Source organism: Trichomycterus rosablanca, chromosome 16 (genome assembly GCF_030014385.1).
Source record: "Trichomycterus rosablanca isolate fTriRos1 chromosome 16, fTriRos1.hap1, whole genome shotgun sequence".
NCBI lineage: Eukaryota > Metazoa > Chordata > Actinopteri > Siluriformes > Trichomycteridae > Trichomycterus > Trichomycterus rosablanca.
This window is the reverse complement of record NC_086003.1, coordinates 28,067,023-28,094,070: the sequence shown is the minus strand read 5'-3', so window position 1 is coordinate 28,094,070 and position 27,048 is coordinate 28,067,023. Positions and strand designations below refer to the sequence as shown.

The 27,048-nt window shown below is 43.1% G+C and overlaps 1 protein-coding gene across 1 annotated transcript in view; it reads right to left on the bottom strand.

Annotated features, from left to right (window-relative positions):
- The window catches only part of nectin3b (nectin cell adhesion molecule 3b), a 62,431-nt gene extending 36,776 nt beyond the window's left edge, over nt 1–25,655 (bottom strand). The window contains exon 1 of the mRNA XM_063011768.1: nt 25,573–25,655. Coding sequence (XP_062867838.1) covers nt 25,573–25,651 — 79 coding nt within the window. The 5' untranslated portion in view covers nt 25,652–25,655. The remainder of the gene's footprint in view (nt 1–25,572) is intronic.
- Between the last annotated feature and the right edge of the window lie 1,393 nt (nt 25,656–27,048).

Sequence of the window (27,048 nt, the reverse complement as noted above, 5' to 3'; positions counted from 1 at the left end):
CAAGAGCCCAACAGTGGCAACCTGGCAGTGGTGGGGTTTGAACCAGCGACCTTCTACTTACAAAGTCCAGTACCTTAACCACTAGGCTACATGCAAACTCCACACAGAAAGGACCCAGAAAGATCCACCTGGGAATCAAACCCAGGACCTTCTTGCTGTGAGACGACAGTGCTACAGCCTTTATTTGTCATAGATTTTATACCAACAAGCTGTGCTTACTTAAACCATTTAATCAAATGTAATAAATAATTGGGTTTAACTAAACCAGACATGAAAATGTTTGAATCTTAATCAGCACTTAAATAAATAAAACCTTTCCAGTGATGTGAAGTCAATTAAATGATTAGCTAGATGCTGAGCTGCAATCAAATTAATTTACTAAAAATAGCTTAAAAAGGGTTACAGAGCTATATAAGGCTTTCAGACTCCAGTGAACCACAGCGAAAGCTATCATTCAATGTAGAAACTTGACACAGTGGTAAATAGTAGGGATGTAACGATGCACCACAAGACAGTTACACATCGATTCACACGTGTAACGATTCAAATCGGTTTACATGTACAGTATAATGAATCGATATTCACTTTAAACAGCAGAGGGCGCTGGCGCTATTCACCTCGCCTGGTTGACGTCACTGCAGGGTTGCCAGGTTCGGAGTTTTCCAGCCAAATTTATTTACGTGAGGATACTTATACTTATTTATTTAATGTGGGATTTATTTCATTTCAGGTTTTTTTTTTACACAATAAGGGAAATGTGCAGCATTGTTCTGCATAGTTTGTACCTACCTCAGAAATAAAAGGGCATTCATTATTTAGATGAATAAAAGAACAAATACACTACTTTATTTTATAAGAGAAATAATACAAGAAAACTTTGGGAAAATATCGTATCGTGAACCCAGTATCGTGAATCGTATCGCATCGTGGGAAAAGTGTATCGTTACATCTCTAGTAAACAGTCCCAGATATGGCCAGCCTAATAATACTTCCCCAGAAATCCAACTAATCCCCATCCCCAAGTCACAAAGGCCTGGTAGATAACAGAGATAATCCAGGACAGATGGGACGTCTTTATGTGTCATATATACATCCACACACGTACAGTTCTTCTGTTTGTTTGGAATTCGGGGTCAGAGCTCAGGGTCAGACACTGTACGCCGTCCCTGGAGCCGAGAGGGTTAAAGGCCTTGCTGTATCCACTAGGCTTCCACTGTCCCAAAACCTGTTACGTTTATGACAAGGGATGTAACGAAACACTGATACTGGGTTCACAATACGATTTTTTTTCCTGATTTTTTAAACAAAATAAAGTTGAAGACAAATAATAACAAAGTTCCTTTTATTATTTCACTTTAAAAAAATAAAAATAAATAAAGTGCCCAGGTGGCGCAGCGGGATATTCCGCTTGCACACCAGCACCGAGATTCTGAACTCCTCGGTTCAAAACTCGGTGTTGCCTCCGGTCGGCTGGGCGCCATCTAGCAGGCATAATTGGCGGTGCCTGCAGCAGATACTAATTGGCCACCAACCCCCCCCCTTTTATATTCTGAGCTACTTAAACCGGGGGCGAGTTAAAGATGGCGGAACTGCGACCGGATCGAATCACGAGCAGATTTAAAGGTCAGGCCGCCCTCCAGCTGTCAGCTTGTTAGTTTCTCTGGGACCGACAAACATCCGACGACGAAAAACAGGCCAAAAATAACGGCGCAGAGCTCAGAGGTCAGCCGGGCGAGAGGGCGAGTATCTGCTCGTGTGTGGCGGCCGCCCCGAGCCGAGCTTCCTTCAGACGGAGGTGGTGGTCGGATAGACTGACTCATGGAGCTCCGTCGGTCCCGACCGCAGCGGAGACTGCAGTCTGCCAGGTTTCACCCGCCACTGGCACTCGCGTACGCAGAGAAGTCGGTGTCAGGATCGTGCTTTAACGAGCGCTGTATAATGTGAAAGCCAGAACAGCAAAGCGTCACACTGCGCAGATAATAACAGATTAAACACGGCTACTGGAACCTCAGCCGGACTGAAGCCGGGCGAATAATGAGTCACGCGGTATTTCCAGATAACCAGGATCAGACCGAGCCCGACTCACGTGGCGAATTCAGAACCGCGCACACGACGCCACGACTCAAAAAAACCTACAGAGAAATCCCGTCCAAACTGTAATAACCACCCGCTCAACCTCACAGCGTCAGAACTTACAACCCACAACACGTTAATGATCAGAACAGATCCGAAAGCGAAACTGCAGTCGGTTTGAAATCTCCCGGCGTCTGAAACGTAACCAGCTCCCTCCCGCACCACCGTTACGAAACAAACCCGGTCGTTTTATATTCGGTCGTTCCTCGGCGTCTGTAAATCAGTCGGGAGTGAGAGGAAGGGTTCCGTCTGGATGAGGAAAAGAGGAATAATGGACGCTTCACGTAAAAGTCGAGGCAGATCGCGGATGAAATAAATAATCCCGGATTTAACGTGCCAGGATTTTGTCCACGAAATGTCTTCCAGAAGCGAAACCAAATTTATCGTAAAACCTCCGGTGAAGAAACGATTGGCAGAAGAAAAGTTTCTTCTACTTTAGCTAGTGTAGATTCTTTTTATATAAATATATATATTATGCGTTTTTCTCTCAATTTATCGTAGTCAGTTTGTCTTCCGCTGCTGGGGGATCCCAGTTTTTTGCAGTCGAGGTGGGTTTTGCTGCTCGCGCCTCCTCCACAGCCTTTAATGGAACCCTTTTCCATCCATGCACTCTGCACAGGCGCGTCTCTATCCGCCAATCAGCGTTTGAAGACCCCGCTCACATAGTCCGGTCATCCCTTCCTGCAAGCACTGCCAATTATGCCCGCTAGAAGGCGCCCAGCCGACCGGTGGCCGAACCGAGGAGTTCAGAATCTCAGCACTGGTGTGCAAGCGGAATATCCCGCTGCGCCACCTGGGCGCCGGTGTACATTTTTAATGTTGGTATGACTCCAGATTGTCCGGTTTTAATAAATACTTGCATGAAGGGTCAAGGGTTTAATCCTTTTACTGATAAGAAGTTGAGTAACGCTTTGGTTTGAGCAAAAACGTCATTTATAGTTGGTGCTATGAGAAGTCGGCGCCTTTTTATGTTGATATATCGTATACTCTGTTAAGTGAGTACTCGACGTCAGTTGGTTCTGGGAGTGGCGTTGAGTTTAAAAGACGTTGAGTTTAAAAGTATTTTTTCCCAAGGATGTTTGGGAAACCTGTTAATGCGTCCATGGTTCCGTGACACCGCATATATTTTATTGGCACTTATACACTGAAAATTACACAAATATAATATAAAAACACTGAAATAAATATAATAAAAGCTGAACTTTAGCTTTACTTCTTTATTGTTTCCTTATGCTTCTTAATTAGTGGAGGAACTTATTAGCAGTAATAATTAAGAGAGGTTTAGTGTTTCAATGTCGTCCTTGCAGTACATTAAACCACGTTAAGCTTTATTTTGAACCAGAAGCGTTTTAGACTCTGAGAGAAGCTGATTCTGATTCTCACAATTTCTCAGAAGCTGGAGCTGTAACACAAGTTTAAAAGTGAAACAGGGAGGAAAATTCAGATAAACACAGATACATGTGGAGCTGTAACCCTGGATCTGACGCTTATTCCACACTAATGCAGATTCAGCTCATATTCACACTTTGACGACGTTTTGCTGTGCCGCTCAAGCCGAGCGCTGTACAAAGCGGCTGTCGCAAACACGTCGAGTTTAAGGGAAACTTTGAGTTTAAGGGTACGAATTTCTTGACGAAGCATGCTGAGTTTTAAAGATTTTGAGTTTAGGGGACGTTGCGTTACAAGGTACTACTGTACAAGTGTTTGACTGTAGGGGGAGTTTGGCAGGGTGTTTGGCACTGTTTTTCATTCTTGTTCGGCAGTGATTTTTCATTCTTTGTCGCCCAAATCGTCGATCGCTCATCGCCCTGTGTTTATACCGGAAGCGGCATCATCACTGTATGGTTGCCATGGTTTAACTGATGCCAAAACAAGAACTAATCCCATGGCAGTTCTGTGTCTTACAGATCAGACGTGTTTCCACTAAAAATAAAGAACACTTGTCTATAATCTTCATCCCTGTGTAGTCCATCACTGTCTGTGCAGTCGACATGACAAGAAACTGAGTTCTTTGTGATCTCTGTGTCTATTTGCATTCGTTTTACGTGTGACATGTGTTCCTCTACCATCTCCAGTAGGTGCTTTCATCTAGGAACCAAAAACAAAGCTTAGTATTTAAAGCGTGTATAACTGGCAATCGTCACATCGCTTTGCTCCTAATTTGCATAAGTTAAACTTTAAGTTTTTCATGTCCACCCACTTCACGTCGCCAACCTTCACTGTAAATGAATAACAGCCGGTCGCTTTGTGACGTCTCATATATGCCGGACTGAACGTGAGGCTGAACTGCGTCAGCTTTGTATGTCCAACATCTGGCTTATACAGTTTAGTCCCATCAATACTAGGTCCTTTAGCGTTACAGCTAATGGTTAAACTTTAGACACTGTCCCAAATATACTGAATGAAGAGCAGCATGCAGATGTCAAAGCAAAGTCAGAATACAAGCATGTTAAATTACTTCTAAAGAACAGAATTGCTGGTTGTCAGGTGACCGGGCAATTTTTGATGGCAAAATTATATATCCACTCTTTTGCTGAACAACACAATGTCATGGTTTATGTTTATTTGATTAGTATCTGTGTTGTTACTTGACGTCTGCGGGCTCGAGTCGACGTAAGAAACGTTTCCGATGTTTTATCCAGACGACTGGCCAAGAATGAAAGCGACACTGTGAGCCAAAAAGGAGACCATTATAACTTTGGCCATAATTCTTTCACTGCTGGACACAGTTATTTAGTTAGTGTTTAGATTTTAATGCCAAGTTGACAGGAAATGGAGTCGTTATTCTGTTCTCGGTGTATGTCCATTATATGAGTCCCTTACTGAGGTTTGTTATTGACAGGAATGTTAGGAATGTCTCTGCTTTTATGTTATTAAATACTTCCTTCATGGTCTGTGCTGTTCAGGTCTGTCGTCTCTCGCGGTCATAAATGACACATTCCAGTATTTATTTATTTGGGATTTAATGCCATGTATATCACATATGTGTCACTTAATGTTCAGGTCTGCCGTTCGTTCCAATGATGCCAACCATTTGTGCCCACCTTTAAGGACGAGATATCGGACCTGGGGTGACGGCGGTTTCTCTATTGCTGCTCCTGCCCTTTGGAATTCTCCCAAAAATACCAGAGATTGTTCTGATATTGTGAATCTAAATCATTGATTAAGACTCACTTGTTTAAAACTGCTTTTAGTCTGTGATTTGTAATTGTTTGATTTATTTATTTAAGTGTATTTTTTTGCTAGTTTAGTTAGTGTTGTGCTTCTGACACTGTATCTTTTGTAAAGTGTCTGAGTATTCTGAAAAGTGCTGTGTATTATTATTAATATTATTATTGGCAAAACAGGTATTACGTTTCAGTCTGCTTATTTTATCTTGTCTTTATATTTTGGGCCATTTTATATTTTATTTTTATGGGTGGGAGGTGGGTTAAAACTGTACCTTTTAAGGTTTCAAACATGTGTACTTGCTGTCTTTCCCTGGTGTCGCATTCTAGTATCAAGTGTTTTATTGTGAGCCGAGTTTGGCATGTTGGACTGATAAAAGGTGAAGCTGCTTCATATTGTGCAACACGGCATCTTGTGTATTGATGGACACAATGACCAGGTCATTTTACTTTTTTACTATGTTTAAAATATTGGTTACTATGACGGCCATTCAGGTTTCTGCTCAACAGCATCAGTTGACAATTTTATACCACAAAATTAAACTTTTACCACAGAGTTCAGAATGTTAATGAAGAAGTTGTATCTGATTGAAGGTTATTAACTGTATGAGATGAATTTACTTGCTGAATTTCCAGTTAAACAAGATTCATAACACTGGGAGCTACAAAAGACAAAAGCAAAGAGGTTTGAGGACTGAAATGGGTGTGTACTGTGAGAGACAAATGTCAACTTACACTAAAAGTATTAATACATAATCAATTACTACTTAGAACGTGTAGATATACTTAGGGTTTGATTACCAGTAGTCATATTCTAATATTCCTAGAATACTGCTAAAATGGAATGTTACTGGAAAGTGGCGAATGTGATTGCAAAGTGCATCAATTAAATTTTATGACGTCCAAAACCCAGTTCTAGCTGATTTAGATCAGTTCTTGTTCTAGCTAATCTTCTACAGTCCTACCAGCTCACTGATGTGAGTATAAAGGATGGTTATTTTCTTTCCTTCTCATCACATTCCCCGAGTCTCCATGTGTGACTTTGTCAGTGATCCTTCTCTACAGACAAGAATAAAACTCTTTTCTACTCATAACCCAGTCTGTGAGGTATTTTATTAAGGGTTTTTTCCACCACAGTACCTATGACAGCACAGTGCAAATTCAAGAACTGGTGCTTAGCCAAGAGGACAAACCTCAGACCCAACGGTCAACATGTTCAATTTCTAGGGAAACTGGACCCAGATGTCAGAAAATGGATTGAAATTAAAATTTGCCAAAATTATAAGCAAAGGTACAGAGGTCCTTTTTTTATTACCATTATTACTGTATATAATTGACATTAATAGCAAGAGTCAGGAGACCCACAGGCATTCTCCCACCACTCCCAGTAAACACCACTTACTCCTCCATGATAGCGATCTAATGATCGAATGAGTCTCTTCCTGTTTAACACCCCCATCACCCAGCTCTGATTGAAACTGCTTCCTGTACAGCAGCACCAGCAGCAGCAGCTCGGCTCTGATTAATGTAACGGCGCTATAATGTGCTGCATTTTAGGGAAGAAAAAACAAGATTTTCTTGTGGGAAAGTCCCGGCTGTGTTCCGGACGACTCCTTCTACAACTCTTAACTTCCTGCACCTCACAAACCTTCTCTGGAAGTGCAGTTGGATATAAAATAGGCAGAGGAAGAGTCCCAGAGGAGGAGCGGAGATGGAAACGGTTCGGAAAACACCAAACTCACAGCAGTGGAATGAAATAAGCTGGACAGGAGAAATGTGATACGAGCCAAAAACACCAGAACTGGCTGATCAAATCTAAGCAGTGTGATGTGGACTAGTTAGACGTTTCTAACCCCCCCTGTGAGAAACAGGTCATGTCTTTACACCAGTCAGCGACAAGTTTTTACAGAGACACACTATACTCTACGTGTTCTTCCACTTCAAGTGCCTTGATCAGACCGCAACCCATCTGACCCTCTCTCCTTCAGACACAGCTTTTTGTGTGCGTTTGCCGAGTGCTTTGCCATGCTGGTTGTGCATTAGTCTGCTTTAATACATATACTATATTAACTGATAAGCAAGTGTGAATATTTTCTGTCGCTTGTTGTTATTAGTGCCAGAAGGATCTGAATATTTGAGGGCCAAATGGAATACACGTAGGATGGATCCACTGTCGTGACACCTAGCAGGAGCAGCCGGAAGGCATCAGTCAGTCCGCTGGAAAAGCTTTACAGTTAATTATCAAAGCCTGTAATTATTTCTATTCATAGACTCTCCCCTGTTTTATATTAAAAGCAGTGAGCAGGTGCTTAGGGTCAAATACACCACAGCTGACATCTCAAACTCATCGGTTAAAATCTCAGCTCTGCTACCAGCAGGCTGTGCGCCTACCCGAACAATGATTGGCTCGTCCGTGGGGTTGGACGCCTGCTGGATGATCTATAATCGATGGCGCTGCACAGAGACGAGGGGTAATGTGATCTGGGTGTGACTCTCTGTGTGCAAAGCTGATCCGCGTATGAACTCGCCTCGTGCAGGTGAAAAGATGCAGTCGGCTACTGCAGACGTGTCGGAGGGGGCGTGTGTTAGTCACGGCTCTCCTCGGTCAGGAGTGGAGGTCAGCAGCAGGACAGAGGTGGAGAAATGCTGTTAGGTAAATGCATATGACTAGATTGGGAGGAAAATTGGGAGGGGAAAGGCTCAGTTACCATAACAAATGTATTCAGTGGTGGATGACAGGCTGACCGGATGCTACAGCTTCAATATTCTTCCCCAGATCAGTTGTCAATTATGTTAAATATGTTAAGCTTGTAAGGTTTGACCGACCACCAGCCAGCGAGTCCAGAGTCTTTTGAGGTTCGAGTTTGAGTACTGGCAATGCCATTGGTGTAGTCGGGCACTTAACAGATATACCAGGCCACGCCTGAGGTAGAAAAGGACAGATCGCTTTCTTACTGTTTGTTGGAGAAAGAATACAGAGCGAGGGCGTGGTGCTGGGAGAATCCGTCGTAGGGTTTAGAAATCCACTAATAATTGGATAGATCTTCCGCTCAAGCCGCTCAGTGTTTATTGGACGGCGCGGCGTATTTTAGAAATCTACCAAGCACCACGGAACTGAACCTCCCCTGCAATAAACCCCGATTCAGCCTGGAAATATCGGAACACTCGGCTCAGATAATCAGAAGAAGATGATTAAATAGATGGATGAATTCATGGCTTGCTAAGCTCAGCTCATTTCTTTAAAACTACACCGCACGCTGACACCAGCGGGGCGCCGGAGCTGTTTAAACACGGCGTCTTCAGCCGAGCGCGATCGTGATAAAGCGCAAATTCATTGAGATATCAAACTGTGTCTGCGTCTGCTATAGATTTAATGATTTTTCATGATTTTTTTTTTGTCGTTTAAGCTGCTTCAGTATTTCGGCGTCGCCACAGTGGATCTGGTCTGTGTACCAGACACGGCACAGTATATATTTTTTCCATTTATTTATTTATGCATTTCGTCCCATTTTTTCCTGATTTAGCAAAGCCAATTAGTCCTCCGCTCCTGGGGATCCCAATTGCATTCGAGGGGGTATATTTGCCCGCATTGAAAGGGGCATGAAGCAGGCAAATATACTTTTCTCGAACGCCTCAGTCTGTTAATCAGGGTCCTTGCACAGCGTTTGAAGACCCCACTCACTTAGTCTGGTCTTTTCCCACCCATCAGACTCAGTGTGTCTGCTCAAGGCACTGCCAATTGTGCCCTCTAGATGGAGCCCAGAGAGATTCGAACCAGAGAGTTCAGAATCTCAGCACTGGTGCGCTTGTGGAATATCCTGCTGTGCCACCTGGGCGCCAACGCTGGATGCTCTTTCCAATGGTTAGGCGTTGGCACCCAGGTGGCACAGCAGGATATTCCACTAGCACACCAGTGCTGAGATTCTGAACTCTCTGGTTCGAATCTCTCGGGGCGCCATCTAGTGGGAATAATTGGCAGTGCCTTGAGCAGACACACCGTTGGTGTGCAGACGCCCAACTGGTTGCTAGCACGGCTGAGATTTGAACCCTGGATCTGTATTTAAACTGTCATTTTAAACAATCTTACAGGAATTTGAATGATATTAAAATATATAAACATCTCTTTTTGCCTGAGACAAGAACATTGGATGCTTGTTTTGTCCATTCTGTGACATGTACAGGGGGTCCAAAAAACAACCCAATGACCAAACTGGACCTCAAGAAATGTAAATCTCGTACCCCATACAGAGCTCCACATCTTTAATCCATTTCCTACAAATTGGCACCGTTTTAGCCCCCCAGTCCCTCAGATCTGACCATCGATAAAAACCCTGTCTGGAAGAAAGTGAGAAATCTACATTTTAAAGCGAGGACTCTGAAGGGGATCGGTACACGTCTCTCACTGCGGTAGGTGCAGCACGACTCCAAAACACAGTCCTGTAAAAACACAGGCTTCAACCTACAGAAGTTTGGACAGCTTTGTAGCGTCTAGGAAATGTGCCCGGGCTTTTTTCCTTCGTCCAAACTTCCCTTCAAAGTCCACAAATCAAAAAGGAACTGAAGGGTTGGTACAACAAGACACGGCGCTGTTGTAATGTGTTGCACAACTCCGAAGCCTCCGCGCTTTGTTCCACCACATTTCCATGATCCGTGCAGTCAGGAGACGGGCCACACAGGAACGTCCTCCAGGGTTTGATCTCGGGAACCAAAAAATAAAGTCCGGCACGAGCCGAGCCGACGAGGACGGGCGACGACTCCGACGGACGATTATCAAACAGCCGCGGTCAGAATCTAAATGACTTACACGCAGCAGAGCCGTCGGGAGGCACGCGGGCGAGGAGAGCGTAGACGACACAGTTTACAAGCACAAACAGAAAATAAGCAAGCGGTCAGGGAGGAGAGAGACGGCTCAGACGCCGTGTAAACACGCCGCTGTAGCGCTGCCAGAAGGACCTGCTTTTAGGAGTCCCAAATTAGCAGCTCCGAGGGGACTGACTAATTAAAGAGTGAAAGATGGCTGCACGCTGTGTGGGCTTTACGTCTGAGAGACTTCACTTTTCCTCCGAGAGGAAAGATGGAAAGAAAAAAGCTGAATAGATCGACGGTTCCCACACTGAGAGGGTAAAACTAATATTAAAACGTAGCTAGCGTTATATTTAGGGCTCGGTCCTGCACTGAGAGATTACTCTGCAGCATCTAGCTACGTTTCTGACTGACTCGCAGGCCACTTTATTAGGAACACCATGCTGATACTGGGTGGGATCTTCTTTATTCTGATTATTTGTATGGGTTGTAAAAGGTGTTGGAAACATTTTAAAGCAAGGCCATTAAAGCATACCAAACCTAGGTCATGTGCTTTACATCACTGCAGTTTGGGTGAACCTGTGCCCACTGTGGCCTCAGGTATCAGTTCTGAGCTGACAGAAGCTCAGAGTCAAAATATCCACATCATTTAACGTTCAGACTCCTGTCCACTGTCCAGAACACCTATAAAGACATTGGAACTGGACTTTGAAAGACTGGCCTGAAGTATCCTGTTTTCTAGAAGCCATAACATTAAAACCACCTCCTTTTTTTATACACTCACTGTCCATTTTATCAGCTCCACTTACCATATAGGAGCACTTTGTAGATCTACAATTACTGACTGTAGTCCATCTGTTTCTCTGCATGCCTTTTTAACCTGCTTCACCCTGTTCTTCAATGGTCAGGACCCCCACAGGACCACCACAGAGCAGGTATTATTTAGGTGGTGGATCATTCTCAGTCACTGTTCACTCTATTAGACACTCCTACCTAGTTGGTCCATCTTGTAGATGTAAAGTCAGAAACGATCGCTCATCTATGATGGTCCTGTGGTGGTCCTGAGCATTGAAGAACAGGGTGAAAGGGGGGTAACAAAGCATGCAGAGAAACAGATGGACTACAGTCAGTAATTGTAGAACCACAAAGTGCTTCTATATGGTAAGTGGAGCTGATCAAAAGGAGGTGGTTTTAATGTTATGGCTGATCGGTGTATATTGATTTTATATCACTATCGCCACACACTTCCGGCTGAGATTCAGTCAATTTAAATGACTTTTAATTTTATTCACTGACTAAGAATAACGTTTCCACTTTTTCATTATGTCAGAAACATAAACGTCTCATCGAAACTCTGAACAGAGAACATGTCACAGATAATCAGCAGCCTGGTCCTAACCAGAGCGCGCTGAGGAACCGTCTGAACCTCCAAACAAAGCTCCCAACAACCCTCTAACTGGAATAATACTGAAAATAATAATAATAATAATAAATAGGGCTAAACTGTACTGATCTGGACAGTGTGACACTAGTGACAGGGACGTAATTGGGACAAAAAGCTGAACAAAACGAGGCCTAAATGAGACACCATGGCAACTGGGCCAAAAATTGGATTACGCCGAGTATTACATCCATACGGGACTTACGTCATGTCACGACTCGAGGATAATCAATCTGAATACGGAGCCTTTCATCGAGATCGAGCTGCTGACGATACATAATCAGCGTCAGATTAGCGGATTTATTGCAGTATACACTGTAGGGTCAAAAGTATGTGGACTCTGGGACTTGAGGTTGTCGGAGGTCCCGGAGATGCAAATTTTACTAAATTCTTTACTAAAATGCACCAAAATTATTTCGTAAACAATTAATTTTACATACATTATATTGCCTAAAGTATTCGCTCGTCTGCCTTCACACGCACATGAATAATAATCCATAGAGTTTAATATGATGTCGCCACCCTTTGTAGCTATAACAGCTTCAACTCTCCTGGGAAGGCTTTCCACAAGGTTTAGGAGTGTGTTTATGGGAATTTTTGACCATTCTTCCAGAAGCGCATTTGTGAGGTCAGACACTGATGTTGGACGAGAAGGCCTGGCTCACAGTCTCCACTCTAATTCATCCCAAAGGTGTTTTATCTATCGGGTCGAGGTCAGGACTCTGTGCAGGCCAGTCAAGTTCTTCCACACCAAACTGGCTCATCCACGTCTTTATGGACCTTGTGCTTTGTGCACTGGTGCGTCATGTTGGAACAGGAAGGGGCCATCCCCAAACTGTTCCCACAAAGTTGGGAGCATGAAATTGTCCAAAATCTCTTGGTATGCTGAAGCATTAAGAGTTCCTTTCACTGGAACTAAGGGGCCGAGCCCGACTCCTGAAAAACTCCCCCACACCATAATCCCCCCTCCACCACACTTTACACTCGGCACAATACAGTCAGACAGGTACCGTTCTCCTGGCGACCGCTAAACCCAGACTCGTCCATCGGATCGCCAGACGGAGAAGCGTGATTCGTCGATCCAGAGAACACGTCTCCACCGCTCTAGAGTCCAGTGGCGGCGTGCTTTACACCACTGCATCCGGTGATGTGAGGCTTGGATGCAGCTGCTCGGCCATGGAAACCCATTCCATGAAGCTCTACACACTGTTCCTGAGCTCATCTGAAGGCCACATGAAGTTTGGAGGTCTGTAGTGATCGACTCTTGGTGACCATCGAAAGTTGGTGACCTCTGCGCACTATGTTCCTCAGCATCCGCTGACCCGCTCTGTCATTTTACATGGCTACCAGTTCGTGGCTGAGTTGCTGTCATTCCCAATCGCTTCCACTTTGTTATAACAGCACTGACAGTCGACTGTGGAATATTTAGTAGAGAGGAAATTTCACGACTGGACTTGTTGCACAGGTGGCATCTTATCACGGTACCACGCTGGAATTCACTGAGCTCCTGAGAGCGACCCATTCTTTCACTAATGTGTGTAGAAGCAGTCTGCATGCCGAGGTGCTTGGTTTTATACACCTGTGGCCATGGAAGATGATTTAGACGGGTGTGTGAATACTTTTGACAATATAGTGTATGGTGAAATTATAACTTTTTATATTCTATGTACTTATGACAGTACAATCAGCCACAGACATATAAAACGTCCCAGTCATACTGTGAAATTGTCAGAATCTTAATACCGCCCAGTCCTACAGAAATGGATTTCCGAAATATTCAGGGAGATTAGAACCCAGGTTACTGTGACCCTACAGATGTGCCAAACACTAAATTCTCATTTTGGACCGAGCTGAAATGTCACAACTCTAAAATCCCTTGATCTGCAGAGATTGTTTTGGAGAAACTCGGCCGCTTTTGTTCATCACAGAGGCTTTTGTGTGCTGAGCTAAACACTCAGTCAAATCCCCCAGATTGTGGACAGAAACTCATTAGAGCACAAGTTCCCTCTGTGGTGAGGGACAGAGTTGAAACGGTTAAGTGTCTGGACTGGAGACGGACGCGTTCCTTCCCTAAACACCTATGGCAAACCTCAGAGACGAGAGCAGACTGAGAGCCATTGTGTTCGCGGCCTGTTTACAGCGTGACGACTCTGAAGGTTGTTTTGCTTTGAGTGGAGTGCGAGGGGACGGGGACGGGGACGCGCCAGGGAAAAACCTCGGTGACAGACTGGACAAGAAACACAACAACCAAATTATAAAGAAACCATCATATTTTCTTTCATGTGTGAACTACAGAAGTAGTTGATGATTAATCATATCTACATTATTAATACAGGTCCGAAGTTACAGAAATATATTATTAACCAAACAAGTCCCTGTACTCAGGATCTGCACTAGGGCTAAAATTATTGGACGCTGCCCAGATGGTTTTAATTATAGCCCGACTACGGTACAGTGACTTCCTCACAACCACAGAGCAACTTTAAATGAAGGTACTATTTATTTTTTACCAGGCATGAATCTGAACCTGATCCACATTTAGCAGCATAATCAAGCTGTGAGATGTTAATGGAGTCAAAGTTCATATAAAATATAGTTGAATCTGAACTCTGTAAGAATTTGGTGATGGTGGGACGATCGGTCACAAAACCAAATAAAACGCTGTAATTCATTCTTTTAAAGTGACCACAAAAACACAACTCTGCTTTTCATCTGACTTTAATCAAAAACAATTTAATAATGACTCTTTTGGCTTGCTCACAAATAACGTAATAATGTTTCCTCGAGCATCTATGTGCTGTATTTGGTTTGAATTAGAGCTGCACAATGTGTACATATACGAGAGATCTTCAAAAAGTTTCCTCACTTTTATATTTTGGTTATACGCAGTGGACAAAACAACTCTGGTTCAAGAGATTCAGATGTATAAACCAATCAGAGCTTCCGAATTTACATTTTGGGCGGAATCTCTCTCTTCATTGTTGTTGTATAATTGGCAGATAAGTGAACGAATGACCAGTTTCAGCTTTCGACAGCGACAGCCGAGAGAATAAATTAGGTACCACACTAGCGCCATGTTGTACGTCTATATTGTTTCATTAAGCTTCTTAACTGCGGAGATCTTGGAATACCGTATTCCTTAGCGAGTTCAGTTAGACCCCCGCGCACTTTGCCGCGTTGGGTTCACGATTTCTGCGGTTGCCGCCGTGCTCAAAGCATAAAAAGCTTTTCATGTAAATGCGCGCAAACACTCACCACTTTGTTTACATGGCTTATAATGTGAAGTAAGTGTTGAGTGAACGTGGAGGTTGGAATCTGGGCTCATTCTGTCATTACTGTACGTTGGACTTAATGAGACGTGGCTACATCTAACTATTTTATTTCTGCTATAAGTTTAAGCACTTTGCTTTGTGTACGGACGCTATAAACACGTGCTGCACTCTGTTTAATATGGAGCATTTATATGAGAATTTGATAATATGGACATAAACCCTGTTTACATTTAGTTTTGTGTTATATTATTATGGCATACAGTTCGTTGTAAAAATAAAAGAAGCTTAAATGAGATTCTGAATCACATTTTTGAAGGAAAATTAAGCGTTTAGATTAATCGACTAATCGATAAAACAGTCTATAGATTAATCGATAGAAAAATAGTCATTAGTGGCAGCCCTACTTCTGATGCCTTAAAGCTTCTGCAGGAACACTATACCCTGATCTAAGGAAAATCCAAGAGAAGAGAAACACAAGAGCCATTTCTAAAGCTGCACCGACCACAACACCAACCACATTAAGAGCCTTTAACAGTAGTGGGTAGTGAATATATCCAATAACCAGTACATCCAGTAGTGCCTGGCCTGCAAAGATTCCTCCAAGGGCTTCGTGGCCGCTTATTCAGGAAGTCGCAGCAGATCCTAGAAGCAGCGAAGGAACGGAACTGAAGCAAGAAAGAAACCACCGCAAACCAAGAGTGACATCAGCGCCTGGCTGAGATCCTCAAACCTTCTGCGATCAAATTCTACAGCCTGAAGAAATAAATCTGAACAGCGAGGGATGTTGTGACTGGTAAATAAAGCATTTCTGGGGCTGGATTGGCTTTACTGGCTTATGAAGCAAGACAGTGACCCGAGACAAGTCAAGTTTAAATCAGTATACAGTAGTACAGTAGACCCTTAAGTTACGAATAATTTACCATACGAACATTTCGGGTTACGAGCGATCTTTTTCAACTTAACGTATGAACAAATTTCGGATTACGAACTGAAATTCGTGAAATACGTGACGTCACGAACAAGTTGACTCTCTCTCTCTCTCTCTCTCTGAGAGAGAGAGAGAGAGAGAGAGAGAGAGAGAGAGATATGGAGATATTTACAATGAGCGAACATTCAGACAGCGGACTGTGTTTTTTTCAGTGTTTTCTTTATAATTTGTAAAATTCAATATTAAAATGGCCCCAAACAAGGTGCAGAGAAAGCGTAGTGCTGAGAAAATGAACAGATCTATTACATTTGTTGTTGTATAATTACTCCTGCCAGTAGCCGTCACTGTGTATCAGACAGAGGGGACAGTGAGTGAGAGAGAAGAAGGAATTCGGCTGAGTAAAGTATTCTTTCTTTCGTGAAATTACACCTACAAAATACAACACTACTAAAATAAAGAAGGAAATAATAGAGAAATATGAGAGTTACTGTTGTTTCTGGTAGATACATTTTATATAAAAAGAAGGAAATGTATTATGGTGTATGGTACAGCACACGTACTGTACTGAAATGTGGTGTGTGTTTATGTACAGTACTACTGTGTATTGTTGTTTATTATTGTTTATTACAGTATTATCTATTCTATAATTTAAGATTTAAAGGAAATATACTTGTATTTATAACAAAAAAGACAATTTAGGACATTAGAAAGGTTAGGTAAGGGGGGGTTTGGGAGGTCTGGCACAGATTAATTCTATTTACATTATTTCTTATGGGAAAAATAGGTTTAACTAACGAACATTTTGACTTAAGAACAGAACTTTAGAACCAATTAAATTCGTAAGTCAAGGGTCGACTGTACCTTGAAACTCAGCGTCAATTGGTCGAGTTTAAGTGTACAAATTTCTCAATGAAGTTGAGTTTAGGGGACGTTGAGTTACAAGGTACCGCTGTAAGTAGCGCTGTACCACTGTAAGTTTTGGAGTACTCAACTACAAAATAATTTTCAGAAGACTGAAAGCTATAATATTAAAGCATTATATTAATTATTTAAACAAACATTACATTAATTATTAAATAATGGCTGTTATATAACTGGTTTTATTTTCGCGTGTTTACAAACAGCGCATCAAACAGTCGAGTTTGTGTTTCTCTGGTACTGCAGTAAAATCCATCGACTAATAACGGTTTTGTACCAGAATCTAACACACTAATGAACGCAGCGCTAATAACGTGAAAAGTTCACCTAAGTGCTCTTAATGGGAACAGGTTCATCAGGCCGAGCCGAACTTACTCGAACTCGAACTCAGGAGGAAGCAAAGTGCTGAGGGATTGAGTTAGCAAACGACGCTAATGTCTCAATCCCATGTAACCTTTTAGTGCTTTTATCGATCGAAGAGGAGGAGAAGGAGATGAAGATGAGAAGGAAGAGAGTGAATCTGAGGAGGAAGTGAGGACCGTTCGCCGCGCTGCCGTTCTCGGTTTCCTTTTGTCGCCCCGGTTCTCCATTAGCAGCTCTGTGAGGATTCAGGCGTGACCTTTTTAACGGTCACATACGGCATGTTCTACATTTCACTTGGAGCGATTCTGGACACGCTAATAAGCACTAATAAACAAACTGTGCTCGTGAGGCAGGACTAGATAACAATGTCTGGGAAAAAATTAAAGGACTTTTGCTTAAAATCTTATCAGAGAGGCACCGAAATGAATTAGACTATTATAAGTCAGGCCCTTGTTTTTCAAAAATCACAGATTTCACAGATTTTTAAAGAAAAGAGCCACATTTCACAGCGGTCATTAAATGACACTCATAAATTAAATGATAGAACAACAGTACAGCTTCCTTAATAGTTGAATGTAAACCTAGAACATCCACCAACTGTGCAGGGCTTCATGTTCTGTCTCAAATACAATAATTCCCCTCCTCCCTGCGTCCACAGAATTGGTTGTTTTCCAAACTTGGTTACCCGAGTTGTGTTTTTAACGGTTTTACACTTACTTTAGACATTTTGACTGACCGATTGCTAACTGAATTGCCGTAGGATTGCTAGGACTCATAGTTTTTGGGTAATTGGGGACATTTTGCAGGAATTCTAACCGGCATACACTAAGAGAACAGTGCAGGCTTAATGCTCGACTCTGTTTTTGGGTACTTGGGGACATTTTGCAGAAATTCTAACCGGCATACACTAAGAGAACAGTGCAAGCTTAATGCTCGACTCTGTTTTTGGGTACTTGGGGACATTTTGCAGAAATTCTAACCGGCATACACTAAGAGAACAGTGCAAGCTTAATGCTCGACTTTGTTTTTGGGTACTTGGGGGCATTTTGCAGAAATTCTAACTGGCATACACTAAGAGAACAGTGCAGGCTTAATGCTCGACTCAGTTTTTGGGTACTTGGGGACATTTTGCAGGAATTCTAACCGGCATACACTAAGAGAACAGTGCAAGCTTAATGCTCGACTTTGTTTTTGGGTACTTGGGGGCATTTTGCAGAAATTCTAACTGGCATACACTAAGAGAACAGTGCAGGCTTAATGCTCGACTCAGTTTTTGGGTACTTGGGGACATTTTGCAGGAATTCTAACCGGCATACACTAAGAGAACAGTGCAGGCTTAATGCTCGACTCAGTTTTTGGGTACTTGGGGGCATTTTGCAGGAATTCTAACTGGCATACACTAAGAGAACAGTGCAGGCTTAATGCTCGACTCAGTTTTTGGGTACTTGGGGACATTTTGCAGGAATTCTAACCGGCATACACTAAGAGAACAGTGCAGGCTTAATGCTCGACTCTATTTTTGGGTACTTGGGGACATTTTGCAGGAATTCTAACCGGCATACACTAAGAGAACAGTGCAGGCTTAATGCTCGACTCAGTTTTTGGGTACTTGGGGACATTTTGCAGGAATTCTAACCGGCATACACTAAGAGAACAGTGCAGGCTTAATGCTCGACTCAGTTTTTGGGTACTTGGGGGCATTTTGCAGGAATTCTAACTGGCATACACTAAGAGAACAGTGCAGGCTTAATGCTCGACTCAGTTTTTGGGTACTTGGGGACATTTTGCAGGAATTCTAACCGGCATACACTAAGAGAACAGTGCAGGCTTAATGCTCGACTCAGTTTTTGGGTACTTGGGGACATTTTGCAGGAATTCTAACCGGCATACACTAAGAGAACAGTGCAGGCTTAATGCTCGACTCTGTTTTTGGGTACTTGGGGACATTTTGCAGGAATTTTAACCGGCATACACTAAGAGAACAGTGCAGGCTTAATGCTCGACTCAGTTTTTGGGTACTTGGGGGCATTTTGCAGGAATTCTAACCGGCATACACTAAGAGAACAGTGCAGGCTTAATGCTCGACTCTGTTTTTGGGTACTTGGGGACATTTTGCAGGAATTCTAACCGGCATACACTAAGAGAACAGTGCAGGCTTAATGCTCGACTCTGTTTTCGGGTACTTGGGGACATTTTGCAGGAATTCTAACCGGCATACACTAAGAGAACAGTGCAGGCTTAATGCTCGACTCTGTTTTCGGGTACTTGGGGACATTTTGCAGGAATTCTAACCGGCATACACTAAGAGAACAGTGCAGGCTTAATGCTCGACTCTGACAGTAAAGGGGTTGGTGTTATTCTTTCGCCGGCATTGTACAGATCCAATGCTGACTGCGAATCAATAATCATTCTGACTTATTGGCTGATTAATATAATAAATCGTTTCTATGCTGATGGGAGTGGTTCTTACCTGGATGACAATTTCTTTATCCGCATATAGTGTGCACATGATGTGACTTTTGCAGTCACGGTTCTGACATGGTGGACAAATATCTCCTAAACATTCATCAGAACATCTATTGAGAAGATCTTTTGGATGATCGGTGGATAAAAAGAATGGATTGACCAGTACAACCAGTACAACATGTTCTTACTCTTAACACCTTAAATGCTCGAATGCTATTCAGTCCCTGTACACGGCTCTGAATAAAGGCGCCTGCTGAACACTGTGACTGTATACACGGGGCTTAATCATTATAGACGTCTTCCGGTAACATTACTTAGCAGAGATATATCCGGAAAACTTATCCTGTCTCTATAGTACTTAAGACACTGACGAGAAGAGGTATTGGAAGGAAACAGTCTGATGCCTGGCAGACTCTGGAACTTGTGGTTTCTTCTTCCCCCCACCCTGCTGTTTTTCTTCTCCCGCTGCCGTAATTCAGCCTAAAGATACCAACAGGAGGAGCGCAGGAGGGAGCCACCGCAGCCGACCCTGCCGGACACAGGGTCACCCCAGCGGAGGAATGCATACGAGGACTGTCCTGACCTCTGGTCTCCTGGTCTCTTCATTTAACACTTTTCACCGTGCACTAGAGCAGGACGAAAGCCGTGGAAGACTTGAAAAGGGTAATTAAAGTGTAAATAAGCGCTCACAATGGCGTCTGGGTGGTCAACACTCTCCTTTCAGATCAATTCTGTAGTTACGACGTATTTTTTTTAAGCAATATTGCTCGTCTCCGGTCATCCATCAGCATAACAGATGTAGAAAAACTTGCATGCATTGGTGACATTGTGATTAGACTACAGTAACATCCTTCCATCTAGCATCCCTACAGAATCCCTACAGCATCGGTTCTCAACCTTTTTTCTCTTCCATGTTCAAAAAGGTTTTGAGACCCCCTTGATACGAGTTATGATATTATTATTACACTTATAGCAAGGATGGAAGGTTTTGTGTTCTTGCTCAGTGGAAATTCTGTGAATCTATGATTCCTCACCTTGGTCTGCTTCAACATATACAGCTCCACTTACCATATAGAAGCACTTTGTAGTTCTACAAGTACTGACTGTAGTCCATCTGTTTCTCTACATACTCCACATCCACCACAGAGCAGGTATTATTTAGGTGGTGGATCATTCTCAGCACTGCAGTGACACTGACATGGTGATGGTGTGTTAGTGTGTGTTGTGCTGGTATGAGTGGATCAGACACAGCAGCACTGCTGGAGTTTTTAAATCCCGTGTCCACTCACTGTCCACTCTATTAGACACTCCTACCTAGTCGGTCCACCTTGTAGATGTAAAGTCAGAGACGATCGCTCATCTATTGCTGCTGTTTGAGTCGGTCATCTTCTAGACCTTCATCAGTGGTCACAGGACGCTGCCCACGGGGCGCTGTTGGCTGGATATATTTGGTTGGTGGACTATTCTCAGTCCAGCAGTGACAGTGAGGTGTTTAAAAACTCCAGCAGCGCTGCTGTGTCTGATCTACTCATACCAGCACAACACACACTAACACACCACCACCATGTCAGTGTCACTGCAGTGCTGAGAATGATCCACCACCTAAATAATACCTGCTCTGTGGTGGTCCTGACCATTGAAGAACAGGGTGAAAGGTGGTAACAAAGCATGCAGAGAAACAGACGGACTACAGTCAGTAATTGTAGAACTACAAAGTGCTTCTATATGGTAAGTGGAACTGATAACAAGGAGGTGGTTTTAATGTTATGGCTGATCGGTGTATAACATCATACAACCAAATCCTAAATCATCCTCACTGGAAAATACATTTGAACAATAGGTGCAGGCTTTCTTACAGTGGACAGAAGACAGGCTATCTTACAGTGGACATTGGCTTATTGGCTTGTTTAATCAGGATACGTGGCAAGAATCAAGATTGAAATTAAACATCCAGCTTCACTGAGCCACTAAGTAACTCTATTATTATGAATTAATGTTAATTAATCTATCCACTCACTCCAGTTCTTATAAAACATCAATGATTTAAACCAACACAATCACTACCTGTAGAAACATTGAAAAAAGAAATCTAATCACTGCCTGGCTCATGTAGACCCAGATTTGACCAAGGTGCTTGTACACAGTTATCAGATTATTCTATACACTCTCTCTAAACACGACAAAAGGATCGACACAAGGTGATGTTTTTCTTATTTACACTGACCCCGCCTGCAGCCGGGCACAAACCCGGAGTCGGTTAGTTTTTCCAGCAGCTGAATTCTGGTGCTGACAGGTGGGCATCATGTGCATGTGGGTAGAAAAATCACACCGGGTTTTAACAGTTCCTTAATTATTCCAGTAGCCATACATTGATCAGCCATAACATTAAAACCACCTCCTTGTTTCTACACTCACTGTCCATTTTATCAGCTCCACTTACCATATAGAAGCACTTTGTAGTTCTACAATTACTGACTGTAGTCCATCTGTTTCTCTGCATGCTTTTTTACCTCCTACCCTGTTCGTCAATGATCAGGACCACTACAGAGCAGGTATTATTTAGGTGGTGGATCATTCTCAGCACTGCAGTGACACTGACATGGTGGTTATCAGATTATTGCAAATGTGAAAACACACCTAAACAAATCAATCTGTGTTGGATTTAAGTCACTTTTGCACTGATAAATTGAACAAACAGGCATGATTTGCAAGTGTCCCACTACTGCAGACTGAATGTTTACTTAAACAGCGTGGCACTCTCACACAGAGGCGGCACTGTTTCCATCTAATAAAGCACGGCACACAAATTTAACAACGGTGGAATTCAGTCCTGCTGAGGAGATATCGATCGAGACACAAGGACACCTCGAGCAAACCGTCCACTCTCTCTAAACGCGACAAAAGGATCGACACAAGGTGATGTTTTTCTTATTTACACTGACCCTGCCTGCAGCCGGGCACAAACCCGGAGCGGGTTAGTTTTTCCAGCAGCTGAATTCTGGTGCTGACAGGTGGGCATCGTGTGCATGTGGGTAGAAAAATCACACGGGGTGACTTCACTTTTCGGCTCTTATTTTTAGACGAGAATTACTTTACAGATCGTGTTTCGAGTAAGAACCACAAGGCCACACTGGAGTAAACGCCGCGTCGCCGGTTATTACGGTGGAAAGAAAGAAAGAGTCACTTCAGACCGCAGAATGAGAAGTTAATGAGCGACCGTTTGGGTTACGTATTGACACGCTCTGTGGCGGTCGGTCTGCTATAAATGGAAGACGATTATGGAACGATGACTTTTGCAAGCCGGTTTACTTAAGCAAGCCAAACTCCCTTCCAAAATCGTTTATTAGGAATTTATTACAAGGTTAATCTGTTTCACAATTAGCTTTAGTCTTTAAAGTCTGCAGATTTCATCATAGGAATTCACAGCCAGCTATGGCATCAAATATGACACTAAAGGTCGGGGCGGCAGTAAATTGATCCAGAAAATTACGAAGATTACAATAAAATAACTTAAGATACAAAAGAAACTCAGTCTCCAAGTTTGGGGCGTTTTTCTAAATGGAATTTCTAGAGGTGCAATGTCAGAATCATCAGCTGTAGCTAAAAACACTTCGCATCAATAAAATCACTGATGTTCCCCTTTAAGTGAGGCTACAATAAAAACTGTTACTAATCAGTTAAGACGCATGATGGCATTTTTATTTACACAATATACAGTTTTGTTGGGAAAAATAATCAAGGAATCAGTACAAACAGCTTTTCCATTATAAACAGTAACACCAAGACAATATCCAAGATGATCTAGTTTAAAGTACCTGAACTGTGCCACACATATCCCAGCAGCTTTTAATTCCTGACAGACCAACAAACAACAGATCCGGTCATGAACATACAATCTGAGGGCCGCTCAGGTGGCGCAGCGGTACAAACACACGCTGCAACCAGAGCTGGGATCTCGAATACATCGTATCGTATCGAATCTCAGCTCTGCCTTGCCGGCTGAGGCTGAGCGGTCACATGAACAACGATTGGCCTGTTGTTCATATGAGCGGGATTAAACCGGATGGGGTCTCTCTCTGTCAGAATGGTGCAATTACGACCTCCGCTGGCTGATTAGAGGCGCCTGCACAGAGATGAGGAAGGAGTGCTCTTAGGGTGTGTCTCTCCGTACACAACGCTAGGTGGCACAACACTCGTCAATGTGTGGGTGATGAGATGCATACGGCATGCTGCCCAAGTGTCGGAGGTGTCGGAGCTTCGATCTCCTCTGTCATGACGCAATTGGGGGCAATTGGACAAGCTAAAGGGGGAGAAAAAGAAAATACAATCTGTATCAAAGATGGAACTGTCCACAAGTCAAGCAAGCTTTACCCTGCTGTGCAAGAAAGAAACCTCTCTAGTCTAGCTTTAAGGTGTCCTTTTTGGTAGCCCTACTACCAAATAACCAACAATCATGTCTGATTCTGCTCATTTAGGCACAACAAGCCAAACTATGTCTAATCAGGTGCAACACAACTCAGAAAAAACACTGCAGCCATTGCTAATCAATCACAAACTTCCCTTTATTATTATTATAATTATTATCATCATTAGCTATTTATAACTTTCAGTTCAATTTAATTCTGTGTTTGTATGATTTGTGTAAATCCTATTTATTTGAAGTATCCTCCAGGCCACCCAAGAAGGACGAAGGTCCCTGCTGAGTCTGGTTCCTCTCAAGGTTTCTTCCTGTAATTTTAAGGGAGTTTTTCCTTGCCACAGTCGCCCTCGGCTTGCTCAGTAGGGGTTTTTGGTCTGTTGGTCCTGGATTCTGTAAATTTGCTTTGAGACGATGTTTATTGTGAAAATCGCTATACAAATAAATTTGACTTGACTTGACAAACTGATGTCCTTTTGTTTTGTCCACCAATCAGGCGTTAAGTGACACCCAGTGTGCAGTGGTAGCTCAGTGGTCAAGATACTGGACTAGTAATCAAAAGGTTGTTGGTTTGATCAACACTAGAGCTAAGTTGCCACCCTAGGCAAGACCCTTAACCCTCGATTGCTTGCATGGCATTCGGGCATTCGGATACAAGAGTCTGTTAAATGACATAAATGGGGCGGCATGGTGGCTCGGTGGGTAGCACTGTCCCCTCACAGCGAGAAGGTCCTGGGTTCGATTCCCATGTAGGGCAGTTGTAGCCTAGTGGTTAAGGTACTGGACTAGTAATCGCAAGTAATCAGAGCGTCGCAGGTTCAAACCTCACCACTGCCAGGCTGCCACTGTTGGGCCCTTGAGCAAGGCCCTTAACCCTCAATTGTTCGGACAGTATACTTGGATAAAAGCGTCTGCTAAATGCTGAAAATTTAATGTAAATGTTTGGGTCCTTTCCGTGTTGAGTTTGCATGTTCTTCACGTGTCTGCATGGGTTTCCTCCCACAGTCCAAAGACATGCAAGTGAGGTGAACTGGAGGAGATACGTGTGAACTGATTAACCTTGTGTAACCAGTAACTACCTGTGTGGTCATGAATGTAACCAAAGCCTGTAAAACATGACGTTAGAATCCTAATAATAAATAAATAAATATATATAAATATATACCATGAATGTAAATGTTATGGCCCGTTTCTATAGTAACGGTGACCCCCGCACAATCCAAGCACAAGATTACTCAGCACAAAAACTCCTTTATATGATGACTGAGCACAAAAACACGTGTTTAAATTGTACAGAAATGCAAAACCTCGGGTTGTCCTGCTGATCCTGACCATGTGCACAACTTATCCAGGGGAAACACGCCGCGCAAATCTGTTTTGCAAACTTTTTCCCGACGTTGCGCAGTTTTTGGAGTAGTTTCGGACGCAGGGCTGGAATGCATCCGCACACACATATCCACTTACTCACCATGCAACTAGAAACTGATGCATCGAGATGCATTAAGGGCTTAAAAATAGCTCCGCATAGCAAACCAACTCTTCAATGCACTCGCTTCTGGAAGCTCGATGTGCACGCCAATGTGATGCGTTCTGACTCTGCGTCTAAAGCAACTCCAAATCTCACTGAAGGTGACATGCATTAGAAAGAGAAGACAATGCCCTACCAAGTGCGGTGGTCAGCAGGATGAGGAGTGGGAGATGGACGCCAGGTTGGAGCAGGTTATTCCTGAGATAGTTCTCCATTATTACCTACACAGCGGTCTCTTCTACTCTGATCTGCTCCTCAGCAACAACTCCATAGAGACCAGACTGAGACCGGACTAAACCACTCACTCTCAAAACATAGGGGTGGACCGGGATCAACCATCATGCGTACAGCGGTCCTGTGGCTGGATCAGCGAACAACAGCGCTGCGTATGGAGGATTAAATCCTCACACCAACACGGTGGAGCACAAAATCCCGTCCAGGAGATCTAACAAACGAGTAAAGGATATGTGAGGAGCAAAATCTCTACCCACGGTTCAGTAATCCGTACTCTCAGTTTATAAACTGTACCCACTGACTTCTAAACTGTACCCACTGACTTCTAAACTGTACCCACAGATTTATAAACTGTACCCACGGATTTGTAAACTGCACCCTCAGATGTGTAAACTGTACTCACGGATTTGTAAACTGCACCCTCAGATGTGTAAACTGTACCCACGGATTTGTAAACTGTACCCACGGATTTGTAAACTGTACCCACGGATTTGTAAACTGTACCCACAGATTTGTAAACTGTACCCACGGATTTGTAAACTGCACCCTCAGATGTGTAAACTGTACCCACGGATTTGTAAACTGTACCCACGGATTTGTAAACTGTACCCACGGATTTGTAAACTGTACCCACAGATTTGTAAACTGTACCCACAGATTTGTAAACTGTACCCACGGATTTGTAAACTGCACCCTCAGATGTGTAAACTGTACCCACGGATTTGTAAACTGTACCCACGGATTTGTAAACTGCACCCTCAGATGTGTAAACTGTACTCACGGATTTGTAAACTGTACCCACAGATTTGTAAACTGTACCCACGGATTTGTAAACTGTACCCACAGATTTATAAACTGTACCCACGGATTTGTAAACTGTACCCACGGATTTGTAAACTGTACCCACAGATGTGTAAACTGTACCCACGGATTTGTAAACTGTACCCAAAGATTTCGCAAAACTGTACCCACGGATTTGTAAACTGTACCCACGGATGTGTAAACTGTACCCACGGATTTGTAAACTGTACCCAAAGATTTCGCAAAACTGTACCCACAGATGTGTAAACTGTACCCACAGATGTGTAAACTGTACCCACAGATTTGTAAACTGTACCCACGGATTTGTAAACTGCACCCTCAGATGTGTAAACTGTACTCACGGATTTGTAAACTGCACCCTCAGATGTGTAAACTGTACCCACGGATTTGTAAACTGTACCCACGGATTTGTAAACTGCACCCTCAGATGTGTAAACTGTACTCACGGATTTGTAAACTGCACCCTCAGATTTGTAAACTGTACCCACGGATTTGTAAACTGTACCCACAGATTTGTAAACTGTACCCACGGATTTGTAAACTGTACCCACGGATT